This window comes from Phascolarctos cinereus, unplaced genomic scaffold (assembly GCF_003287225.1).
Source record: "Phascolarctos cinereus isolate Bilbo 61053 unplaced genomic scaffold, phaCin_HiC Scaffold_2;HRSCAF=192, whole genome shotgun sequence".
Classification (NCBI taxonomy): Eukaryota; Metazoa; Chordata; class Mammalia; order Diprotodontia; family Phascolarctidae; genus Phascolarctos; species Phascolarctos cinereus.
In genome coordinates, this window is record NW_027555625.1 from 122,430,709 (window position 1) to 122,443,918 (window position 13,210).

The 13,210-nt window shown below is 37.6% G+C and overlaps 1 protein-coding gene across 1 annotated transcript in view; it reads right to left on the bottom strand.

Moving 5' to 3' along the window:
* Positions 1 to 210: 210 nt before the first annotated feature.
* Positions 211 to 13,210, bottom strand: part of PCYOX1 (prenylcysteine oxidase 1) — a 29,037-nt gene continuing 16,037 nt past the window's right edge. The window contains exon 6 of the mRNA XM_020985327.2: positions 211 to 3,720. Coding sequence (XP_020840986.1) covers positions 3,056 to 3,720 — 665 coding nt within the window. The 3' untranslated portion in view covers positions 211 to 3,055. The remainder of the gene's footprint in view (positions 3,721 to 13,210) is intronic.

Consider the following 13,210-nt stretch of genomic DNA (forward strand, 5'->3'; position numbering starts at 1 on the left):
TTGGGTACTCCTGAAAGGAAACCATGTAGTAATGATGCCTTTTTTAAAATTCTTCAGTTTTGTTTGATGCTACAAGTTAAAGATAATCAGAGAGTTCCTTTAAATTTAAAAGTACTGTTAAACTGAAACTATTTAGAATATTGGTTCTATGGCCATTTTGGCTTTTGTATTCTATTTACATTAATACAGGTAAAATAAAGACACTGGACAGAGTGGCATATTTCTTTATTTTCAAGTTCACTGTGAGCAAGAAAAAAATATGGGAGGTGGGGGTATAAATCCTTAGCCAGGCCTTAATTAGGTAAAAACTCCACAGGAAATCATTTGTAGGGTTAAGCAGGGTATAGTGTTTCTTCCTCTAAAAGCTCAGGCTAGGATTCATATATAGGTTATATTATTTAGGCCCCTGAGTTAGAATTATGAAAAAAGTGACATGGCCTAGGCTTATCCTTTTAACAGTGTAGTAAGAAGCATGACAATCAAACAGGATAAAACCTGTTCTCTGGTGACAGCACTTCCATAAATGATCCAGCCCCACCATTCCCCAGAATGAGAGACCACGGAAAAAAAAATCAGCCCACAAACCTTTTAACCCAGAATCGCCCTGTTTTGCTGTTAAGTATCTGTAACCCTTTTCACAAAACAACCCTCCAAAAACACATACTGAGGCTCCACTGCATCATGAGCAAGTTATCTACTGATAACTGGCTTCCCTGGCAGAACTTTATTAACAGTGAGAGCAGATCCTACCTGTCCTTAACATCTAAGTTTACAACTGGTGCGCTATCTCAAAGAAAAAGTAGCTGAAGGCAGTATTAATGACAGACATGATCTTTTTCAAATCTTGTTATATTACTCATCGGTCAATCTTCAGCATATACACATGGGACGTTATGCTCTATATCCATTAACTGGAAGAATCTACAAAAGGGGAAATGATGGTTTTTTAAACCAATTCTTGATTTTAATAATTAGCCTAGGAACGTTAAAAGCAGACATAGCACCCTCTAACAACCACATTATGTGTAAGCTCAATATCTGCCTTAAAAGAATGTCAATCGCCTATCCCCAGGGCTTTGCAAAAAGAATATTAAATAGTGACATCCACTAATTACTGCTCAGCTGCAAAATTTCACTGAGTTAACTGACTTCTGTGGTAGGACTGCTTTCTACAACCCTTTGGAGGGCTCTCCTCAGTGCTTTATTGGATAAAAATTCCCTAATGTAATAAAGCAGTGATGATTTGTTTTTTGTACACAACCTAGGGGGTTTTTTGCTCGTTTTCTTTTATGTAATGAATTCTAATTAAGTACTTGATCTTTCCCTCTGATGGTAGGTAAACCAAGAACTGGCTCTAGTTGAGTTTTCTGATTGTTCTTCCCAGAAGCTCAGTGGCAGCTCTTTCACACTTCACTACACAATGTTCTTTCCCTGCTCCCAAACCCTAAAGTTAAAGAAAAGCTAGAGAGACTTAGTATGGAATTATCATTTTCATGTGAATCTTAATGCACATTTTTTCACTTTTTTCTCTTTACTATTTTTGGAGTTGATGATAACAGGATTTTACATGAACACTCAAGCTATTCACAACCTATTTTTTCCCAGGTGCATAGTAGCCTATTATGGGTACTTATCACCCATTGGCTAATTTTGATCTCTTTGCCCACTGAGCTTTGAAGCCATAGCAATCCCTTGTTAATCCAGGGCTATACAAAAATACACCTTTGTTAGGGATTAGGAGCTGAAGGGGATCTTAAGGTGTGGAGTCCAACTCTACCGTAATCTTTATAAATAAACAGGCCCAGAAAGGTTATATAGCTTCCCAAGGGTTGACACACATAGTAAGTATCTGAGGCAGAATTAAAACCCAGATCTTGCTCTAAGTCCAACATTCTGTCTTCTACACCATGCTGCAATCTGGTCTGATTCAGATGTGGTTGGGCTTGCTCCAGCCTTAACCTAAATCCTTCAGATGGAAGGCTGCTTCCACAGTATTAGCTCTAGAAATGAGATTTTTTTCAATAATATCTACTGGGCCAGAACTTTTAAAAATGCCCATTTAACTACCTACTTTAAAAAAATACGAAGGCAAGACTAACAGTTTAGAAGCATAGACTTCTAGAGTACTTTTAAAAGAATTTTCAATTTCATTAATCATTCTTAAAGTGAACCTGTTAAATACTCTACTGAATAATAACACTACAGGGAAATGGTTAAGTCAACTTTAGAGGTGGATTTGAGAATAGAAAGATTTCCTGACTCTCCAAATGGTAATAATCCTTACTCACTTTTGGTCTTCCTTCCAGACTGAACACTAGTGACTTCTGCTTTGATATCTTAGAGGAAATATAATATTAAAAAGTACCTGAGCCTTATCATTTAAAAAAAAAAAAAGCACAATAGAGCGACAGGATTAAGAATTTGGCCTTCAAAAAGGGTGTTTGGCAATGGCACATTTACAATGAAGAGGGATAGAGTGTATAGTACTGAAAAAGGAAATTAGTTTATCCCATTATTGATAGCCTTTGGGTACTAGATTATAAATCTCAGAGCTAGTAAGGAGAGGACCTTAGAGATTAACTATCCCACCTAGTCCCCTCATTTCTCAAATGAGGAAAATAAGGCTCAAAAAGAGCTTCATGCCCAAGATCACACAAACTAGTAATTCTTGCCTCCAACTCCTATCCTCTCTCCACAACAAATTCCACAAAACCAGTGATGACTACTCCAAAGTTTAGAAAGGTACCAAATTAATTTATAACAAACACATCTGACATATTGAATTCCTTAGTTTTGTACCTGGTTTCAGCCTAGACTGAAAAATGTCCTCAAAGATTTACATAATAGGTTTAAAGACAGAATTATGGACAACGGTTATATATTCATCTTTGACTGAACCCTCTACCTCCTTCAAACCCACCACTGATTACTTTGGTTCAACTAAGGACGATGACAACATCCCTGTCTCACAGGGACTCGACCCTTCTTGTCATCTTGGGATTTCATTTGGGAGCATGAGAGGAAGGAGGTTTGAGAAAAGGATGTTGGTGATACTTCAAAGCTCGGTTTTCAGTTTCTCATACAATCCTTCTTGGTCAATCATCTCTGTATTCCCATACCAACGGTGGTAGGCAAGGAGTGCTGCATTATGGGCTGCAATGGCACTCATTTCCATAGCACTTGCTGCCCACTCTATGCTATTGAGATAGTATATGCGATCATGGAGTATGATGGGAGGGCACTTCTCTGGAGGGTTATACTGAGGGTATGCAAGCCACTCCTGCTCCTCTACAGAATCATAAGATGCAAACAGCAAATTAAGCTGCTCCTTGGTAAGAGATCCTGAGGAAAAGATTTTCCAAACAGCTGAATCGGTTGTTGGCTTAGATTGAAGACTGGCCTCCTTTTTTACAGGGGTCGACACTGCGATGCTGTAAACAAATGAATTTGGGGTGTCAGTGGTGAGAATGTTAGAAAGGCCCACGCTATCAGTTGCCGCTAAGCCAAAGAAAGGTGGATTCAATCGCCCACGAACAAGAGTTGACACCAAGTGGTAGAGGTGGTATTGATGAAAATCCGGGATGGGTGGATTAAAGTTTAGAAAAGTGATATGGGATGTTTTGCTGGTCAGTGGAGTAGCCACCATGACAATGTCATAGAGGTCCGTGTTTATCCCTGAATCTGTTTTATAGGTGACTTCATATGCCTTCTTGGGTCCTCCTGGAGGGAAAAATCATATTTTCATTAAAATTTTTTTGTCACAAAGAAATAATGACAATACACCATTTCACAATGTCTGGAAAACTATTTTTATAGGATTATTTTCTCAATTACTACAAAGAATTCAAGAATTTTTAATCCTTAAAAGATAAAAGACTGTTCTTTGGCCTCCCATTAATAGAACAACTCAGGAGAGAAATTACAATTCCCTGGCAACGAATGCTAAAATGTCACCAGACCTTTATATTTTGGGGGATAACATCATATTGGGGGAATAAAAAAGATTTCTTCTTATACATTAAGACATTTGTGATCAGTAGATATAATAACACCACTGGTTCTCCTACTTCTCCAACTGCTACTTCATGATTCTTGCCCTTTTACCCTATACCCCACTCTTTAACGTGGGTATTTTCTGAAAGGATATGTTCTCAGAGTTCTTGACTGGGAGTCTGGAGACCTAATTTCAAACCCTCACACAATTTACTTGTTGTGTGACCCTGACCAACTCACTTAACCTCTCTAGCCTCAGTTTCCTCATATGTAAAATGAAGGGACTGAATAAGATGATCTCAGCATTAAACCTATGACTTCCTCCATGAAATCTTGCCTGGACAACTCCACCTCTTCAAACTTCCCAGAGCACAACACCCTTCTCTAATGCCCTTTTGTGTAATACTGAGATTACAGTAATCTGTGTATTCGTCATTATGCTTTTCAGAGACTGTGAGCTCCATGGAAGAAGGGACCATGCCTTAAATTTCTTATTCTCCCCGGGCCCTAATATATAGTGTTCTGCATATAGTACACACTTAATATTTGCATGCTGAATAAGTAGGCACCCAATAAATGGATGAATTCACTTGAACATCAGAGGGCACTCACCACTAAGAATTTCACAATGACCAAAGATCTCAAGCCTCTGAGTGGACTAACAGACCCATATCATCTGGCCCTAGAACCACTAGATTCTAGCATTAAACACACTCAGATTATCTTCTAGATGTACTTCACCCTCTGCCATCTTACGATAAGGTTACAGAGTTGGCACTGCATTTATGTTTGTTTAATCTTATCTCTGGAGACCTAAACACTAGAGTTGCCATCTGTTCCCATTAGGACTCAGAACTATCAGAGATCCAGAGCCTTCTAGAGCAAAAGGCCCATGGAAGGCTTGCAATACTGGGGACTGTTCCACATTTACAGTAGCTTCCTGGGTATGTATGCCTTCTTTCCTGCTGTCTTGGGATGAGTTGGAGCAGAATGTGAGCTCACTCCAGTCTTGGGCAATGAAGTACCAGGTATTTACACACGCATGTTTCCCAGCCTGAAATTCCTGCTACCTCCCCAACATTTGCAATCAGACACTCCCGAAGCTGATGCTGCTACTCTTGCACCAAATATCAAGCTCTGTTAGCACTAGACCCTGGAGGGTGATGTCACCAACTAACTGGTTTTTGCTCTGGTTGACACACTTGAACAGCCTGTTCTTCTAATCCCTGCGATCCATAGTCACCTCTTGCTAAAACAGAAGCCCTTTTCCAATGCTACATCTCCCTACATTCTTCTCATACCTATTCTTTACTCCATTCCTCCCTGGGACACTCCACAATTCTCCAAGAGCCTTCTCAACCTGGAAGATCCCTCCACCCCTAAAACCTCACACCAAAAGATTCTTTAGTTCCTATGGCCCCTTTCTCTGGTTAATCATCTCCTCTAAGAATCTCAATTTTAAGAAAGGACTCGTGGCCAGTGATGTTCACTCCTTTATTCCTCTCTGGGCTCTGCTCCTGACTCTCCTCATTTCCTTCTCCACCATTCCCCTCTGTTTTTTAGTTTCCTTTTACATGGAGTCTTCCCCTATTAAAATGTAAGCGCCTTGAGGAGCTTAAGTGATGGACAGTCATTCTTTTTGTTTCTATTTGTATCTCTGGTGTTCAGCACAGTGCCCTGGTATGTAGGAAGGACCTGACTTCCATCTCAGCCCTACCACTCTGCAATCCCTATAATTCACTCCCCTCCTGTTCTCCTGTGCCCTCAGGCAACATCATTAATGAACTACTTCCATCTCATACTCTGTCCATCTTCTATCACTGATAGAAACATTGTTCCTATTCTCACACTCTTGACACAGGGCCTAGAGGAGGGATCAGCTCAGTTGTTTTTCTTGAGTGATACTTGCAGGCCTCTACCATGCCATCATCCTTAAATTCTGAACATCCTTGCCCCAATCACTGTTTGTGGCCTGCCAATTTTTAATTCTAATTCATTCTCAAAACTCACCTTCTCTACTCCTACTCCCATATTTTTTTTAAATTTAAATTTTTTTATTTTTTCCATATGCTTTTGAGTTGAAAATTTTTCTCCCTTTTCCTCCCCCCCCCACCCTCCCCAAGACAGCACACATTCTGATATATAGGCTTTACATTTACATACCCATTAAATATATTTTCACATTAGTGAAGTTGTAAGTAAAAATTAAAACCAATACGAGGAACCATCAGAAAGATGAAACAAAACTCAACAGAAGGTAAATATAAGTGAGAGCGATTCGACTTCCATAGTTCTTTCTTTGGATGTGTACAGCATTTTCCATCCCGAGGCCTCTGGAGATGTCTTAGATCCTCATAATGCTGAGAAGGGTTCAGTTTAACATTCTTAGTCATTGCATAACGTGGCTGCTATTGTGTACAAAGTCCTCTTGGTTCTGCTCACTTCACTCAGCATCAGACCATATAAGTCTTCCCAGGTTTTTCTGAAGTCAGCCTGTTCATCATTTCTTATAGCACAACAGTATTCCATTACATTCATATACCACAACTTGCTCAGCCATTCCCCAACGGATAGGCATCCTCTCAATTTCCAATTCTTTGCCACCACAAAAAGAGCTGCTGTGTATATTTTTGTCCATGTGGGTCCTTTTCCCATTTGTTTGATCTCTTTGGGATATAGCCCTAGAAGTGCTATTGCTGGATCAAAGGGTATGCACATTTTTGTAGCCCTTTGGGCATAGTTCCTTACTCCCATATTTTTGAAAGTCATGTAACTCTGATGAATGAGTCCATTAAAAATTCATTTTATCTAATTGTATGTGACCAAAATATTGGAAGTCATACCATGAAAAATTAGAAGAAAATTGGACCAGGTACCTTTGTTCGCTAGAGCTAAATAAGCTTTCTTAACCAAAGAGAGGATAAGAAGCTATCAAAAAAAGTCAAAACAGATAATTTTGATTCCATGAAACTAAAAACTTTTGGATTGACAAAATCAACAAGACTGGGATAAGGGAATCTCATTGACCGGGAGGACAAAAACTTTGCAATAAACAGATCTGATAAGATCTGATAGATATGATCTCCAAGAAATATAAGAAACTAACACAAATATCTAAGATCAAGAGCCATTCTTCAATAGATAAGTTGTCTAAGAATGCAAACAATTCTCAAAAGTACAGCAAACTACCAACAACTGTATGAAAGATTGCTCCAGATTACTAATAATGAGAAAAATACAAATAAAAACTCTTGAGGTTTCACTTCACAACCCACCAATTACTTGGATACAGTATCACTACATACTGTTGGTGGAGCTTTGACGTGGTCCTACCATTCTCAAAAGCTAAGAAAGTGTCACTAGAATGTTCATATCCTTTGATCCAGAGATCCCACTGTTAGACTTATGCCCCCAAAAAAGGTCAAAAATAAAAACGAGACCTCTATATACACTAAAATAATCATAGCCCATCATGCGGTTTTTGGAAAACTAAATAGTGGTATGTGATGTAATGGAATATTACTGTACTTCAAAAACTCATTGACTATGAAGAATTCAGAGAAACATGGAAAAACTTATGTGAACAAAGTGAATTAGCAAAGAAATAAACTACACAATAACTACAACAATGTCAGTGGAAAAAACAACAGCAACAGCAGGGAAACTTTGTAATTCTAACAACCAAACTTGGCCCTAAAGACATGAGAAAATGAACCGACTTTCCTTTTCTGTAGAGATAAAGGACTCTAGGTAGAAAACATCACATATACTGTCATACTCGGGTGATATATTGGGGTTGTTTTTTTTTTTTTTGCCAAACTGCTTTTTTAAAAAAATTCTTTATTAAAAGGAATGGCTATCTGAGTGGGGAAGAGGAAGGACATGTTGGGAAATAAAGCTGATATAAAAACAAAAGTTACTATTGATTTTTTAAGAAAGACTAATTTCATTTCTTCTTTTGGCAAAAATCACAGGAGCCTATGATTCTAGAAATGGCTACACCTAAAGATTATAGATTAATGGTTTGTTGTCAAGGTGGATGGAAGTCTATAGTGCAGGCCATAGGGATCTATGTTTAGTTAGCCCTGTGGTATTTTTTACCAATAATTTGGTTTTGGCTAGCTTACAAGACTTGCAAATAACACAAATCTAGGAGGGATAACCAATATGTTGGCTGACAGAGTCAAGATCCAAAAAGATTATATCAGGCTACAATTTAGGGCCTAAATCTAATAAATCAAAAGTTAATAGGGATAAATGGAAAGTCTTAAACTTGTGTTCAAAAAAATTCAACTTCCCTAGTATAACATGGTTATTATATGGGATGGCTCTCTAAGAGAGAGTAAGGGGAGATATATGGGGAAAATTTAGAGGACAAATATTAATAAAATTTATTTTTAAATGTTTTTTAAATCAATCATTAAGATGGGGAAGTCATCACTATGTAGCTATTCTAAAAAAGATCTGAACCAACAGAAACCACCTGATCATCTCAATAGATGCAGAAAAAGCTTTTGATAAAATACAACACCCATTCCTATTAAAAACACTAGAAAGCATAGGTATAAATGGAGTATTCCTTAAAATAATAAATAGCATATATCTAAAACCTTCAGCAAGCATTATATGTAATGGGGACAGGCTAGAAGCATTTCCAATAAGATTGGGGGTGAAACAAGGATGTCCATTATCACCACGGTTATTTGATATTGTACTGGAAACATTAGCTTTAGCAATAAGAGAAGAAAAAGAAATTGAAGGCATTAGAATAGGCAAAGAAGAAACAAAGCTATCACTCTTTGCAGATGACATGATGATATACTTAGAGAATCCTAGAGAATCAAGTAAAAAACTACTTGAAATAATAAACAACTTTAGTAAAGTTGCAGGCTATAAAATAAACCACATAAATCATCAGCATTTCTATATATTACCAACAAAGCCCAACAGCAAGAGATAGAAAGAGAAATCCCATTTAAACTTACTGTAGACATTATAAAATATTTAGGAGTCTACCTCCCGAAACAAACCCAGGAACTCTATGAACACAATTACAAAACACTTTTCACACAAATAAAATCAGATCTAAATAATTGGAAAAACATCAGTTGCTCATGGGTAGGCCGAGCTAATATAATAAAAATGACAATCCTACCTAAGCTAATTTACTTATTCAGTGCCATACCAATCAAACTACCAAAAAATTATTTTATAGAGTTAGAAAAAATAATAACAAGATTCATTTGGAAAAACAAAAGGTCCAGAATATCAAAGGAACTAATGAAAAGAAATGCAGGGGAAGGTGGCCTAGCAATTCCAGATCTTAAATTGTATTATAAAGCAGCAATCATCAAAACTGCTTGGTACTGGCTAAGAAATAGGGAGGTGGATCAGTGGAATAGGTTAAATATGCAAGACACAGTAGTCAATGACTATAGTAATCTATTATTTGATAAACCCAAAGACCCCAGCTTCTGGGATAAGAACCCACTTTGAAAAAAAACTGCTGGGTAAACTGGAAAAGAGTATGGCAGAAACTAGGCATAGACCCAAATCTCACACCATATACCAAAATAAAGTCAAAATGGGTTCAGGACTTAGATATAAAGGCTGATACCATAAGTAAACTGGGAGAACAAGGAATAGTTTACCTATCAGATCTATGGAGAACAGAAGAATTCATGACCAAACAGGAGATAGAGAACATTATGAAAAGCAAAATGGATAATTTTGATTACATTAAATTGAAAAGTTTTTGCACAAACAAAGCCAATGCAACTAAGATTAGAAGGAAGGTAGAAAATTGGGAAAGAATTTTTACAACCAGTCTTTCTGAAAGGCCTCATTTCTAAAATATATAGAGAATTAAGACAAATTTATAAGAACACAAGCCATTCCCCAATTGATAAATGGTCAAAGGATATGAACAGACAGTTCTCAGATGAAGAAATTAAAGCCATCTATAGTCATATGAAAAAATGCTCTAAATCGTTATTGATTAGAGAAATGCAAATCAAAACAACTCTGAGGTACCACATCACACCTATCAGATTGGCCAACATGACAAAACAGGAAAATGATAAATGTTGGAGAGGATGTGGGAAAATTGGAACGCTAATACATTGTTGGTGGAGTTGTGAAATGATCCAACCATTTTGGAGAACAATTTGGAACTATGCCCAAAGGGCTACAAAAATGTGCATACCCTTTGATCCAGCAATAGCACTTCTAGGGCTATATCCCAAAGAGATCAAACAAATGGGAAAAGGACCCACATGTACAAAAATACATATAGCAGCTCTTTTTGTGGTGGCAAAGAATTGGAAATTGAGAGGATGCCCATCAATTGGGGAATGGCTGAGCAAGTTGTGGTATATGAATGTAATGGAATACTATTGTGCTATAAGAAATGATGAACAGGCTGACTTCAGAAAAACCTGGGAAGACTTATATGGTCTGATGCTGAGTGAAGTGAGCAGAACCAAGAGGACTTTGTACACAATAGCAGCCACGTTATGCAATGACTAAGAATGTTAAACTGAACCCTTCTCAGCATTATGAGGATCTAAGACATCTCCAGAGGCCTCGGGATGGAAAATGCTGTCCACATCCAAAGAAAGAACTATGGAAGTCGAATCGCTCTCACTTATTTTTACCTTCTGTTGAGTTTTGTTTCATCTTTCTGATGGTTCCTCGTATTGGTTTTAATTTTTACTTACAACTTCACTAATGTGAAAATATATTTAATGGGTATGTAAATGTAAAGCCTATATCAGAATGTGTGCTGTCTTGGGGAGGGTGGGGGGGAGAAAAAGGGATAAAAAATTTTCAACTCAAAAGCATATGGAAAAAAAATTTTTTTTAAATAAAAAAAATAAAAAATAAAACAGATCTGAAGGTCTTAGCTCAATATGAGACAGCAGTGGGTTATGAATTTTCAAAAAGCTAAGTAAAACTCAGGATTTATTAAGAGTCATAGTGGTCAGGATTAAGTAGGTGATAGCCCCATTATGCTCTGTCCTGATCAGACAATATATAAAGTACTAAATCTGGTGGGGGCACTACATTTTAGGAAAAAACACTAATAAGATACTGAAGAGCATCCAGCTAAGGATGCCCAGGACAGTGATGGACCTTATGGTGATCAGGTTAACTGGAACTGGAAATGAAGAGGAAATGAAGAGAAAAGAAGACTTACAGAGCAAGGAGTATAGGTTCAGTGACTGGGGATGGAAGAGGTGGAGGGAGACAGGAAACAAAAGAGGTCTTGAAGTACTTGAAGGACCATCTTGTAAAAGAAAAATTGGACTTGTTCTGTTAGGCCTCAGAGGTCAAAACTAGGAACAATGCATGCAAGTCAAGAAGTACAGATTTCAGCATGGCATAAGGAAAAATTTCCCAACTATTGCTGTTGAATCATTTTTCAGTTGTGGCCAACTCTTTATGAACCCATTTGGGGTTTTCTTGGCAAAGATACTGGAATGGTTTGCCATTTCCTTCTCCAGCTCATTTTACAGATGAGGAACAAACAGGGTTAAGTGACTTGCCCAAAGTGTTTGAGGTCAGATTTGAACTCAAGAAGAGGAGTCTTCCTGACTCCAGGCTTGGCACTCTATCCGCTGTGCCACTCAGCTGCCCTAAAAACTACATCAATCCAAAAATGGAATATGCTGCTTCAGATAATAGGTACCTCTTGCTAGAAGTCAAGTAAAGATTGCGGGATCATTTATCAGGGACCTTGCTCATGTGTAGGTCAGACAATTCTGCCCCCTAAACTTAGCGGTCCTCTAAGATTATACTATCCTGGTTCCTCTCTTCTCTTCACATTCTCTCCATCAATGAACTCACGGTTCCCATATTTTCAATCACCTCAGCTGTATAGATGCCTCCAAAATCTATAGATACAGCCCCAGTTTCTCTTGAAATTCAGTCCCGCATTTTCAACTGCCTACTAGCTGTTCCAGCTCCCTTTCTCAAATTCTACACGCCAAATTTCAGCTCACCCTTAAGGAGCCCCATTCTCTATATTTGTAGGCAAAATGGTAATGGGCCCAATCACTCAGATATTAACCTGACAATCACTCCCTCTTCCTCATCACCCTCTCCCATAGCCAATCCACTAACAAGTCTTGTTGAGTCTACTTCTGTAATTCTGTCATCAGTACCATTATCTCCATGTACACCAGGCCTACTTCAGGCCTTCAGAACTTCTTGCCACACTTATTCTGATAATTTGTTAATTGGTCCTTGAACTTATACTATCTCCTGTTCAATTCACTTTCCAAATAGCTCACAATGTTCTCTTCCTAAGGCACATGCTTGATTCTAACAATCAGAAAAATTCAAATCAAGACAAACTTCAAGATATTACCTTACATCCACTAAAATGATATAATTAGCAACAACAAAGAAGATAAAAAGATCTATGTGTACAACAATTGGTGAGTCACTAAGTAAATTATGGTTTATTAATCTAAAAGAATATTATAGAGCCACAAAAATATTAAATCTGAAGCACACAAGGAAATTTGGAAGGAGCTCCACAAATCAAAGTAGAATGGCAGACCCAGAAACGTGTACATATAGCCATTTATATACAGGGGTTTTTTGCGCTTTTTTTGGTGAGGGAATGGGGGGGGGTAAGTGACTTGCCTAGGGTTACACAGCTACTAAGTGTCAAGTATCTGAGGTTGAATTTGAACTCAGGTCCTCCTGACTCCAAGGCCGTAGCTCTGTCTATTGTGCCACCTAGCTACCCTACTAATAATATTTTTTAAAAAGAAAGAAAGGAAAGGCAAAGGCAGCAGAATTTCAGATCAACCAAGGAGACATAAGACAAAAGCTTTTTTGTTTTTTCGTTGTTTGTTAATTCATTTGGTTCTACCTTTCAAATAATTTTTATATAACATTCTAAACTTTATTTTATTTTGTATGTTTTGTATACTACTTTTTGTTGACTATTATTGTTATAACAAAAAACATTTTTTAAGAAAATCTTTAGAGGTATTGCCTTTAGAGAAAAAATATAAATATCTTATCCTCCCCCCACCACAATCTGGCTCCACATTTTCATCTTCATTTCAAACACCTCATCTTTGCCTCAGTCAGCCACTTACATCAAGGCTCATCTCCAGCTACTTTTTACTTTACTCTTCAACTATCATCATCCCTTTTATTCTGGAACCATAATCAAATCAATGTTGCCCTTGTTGCTTGG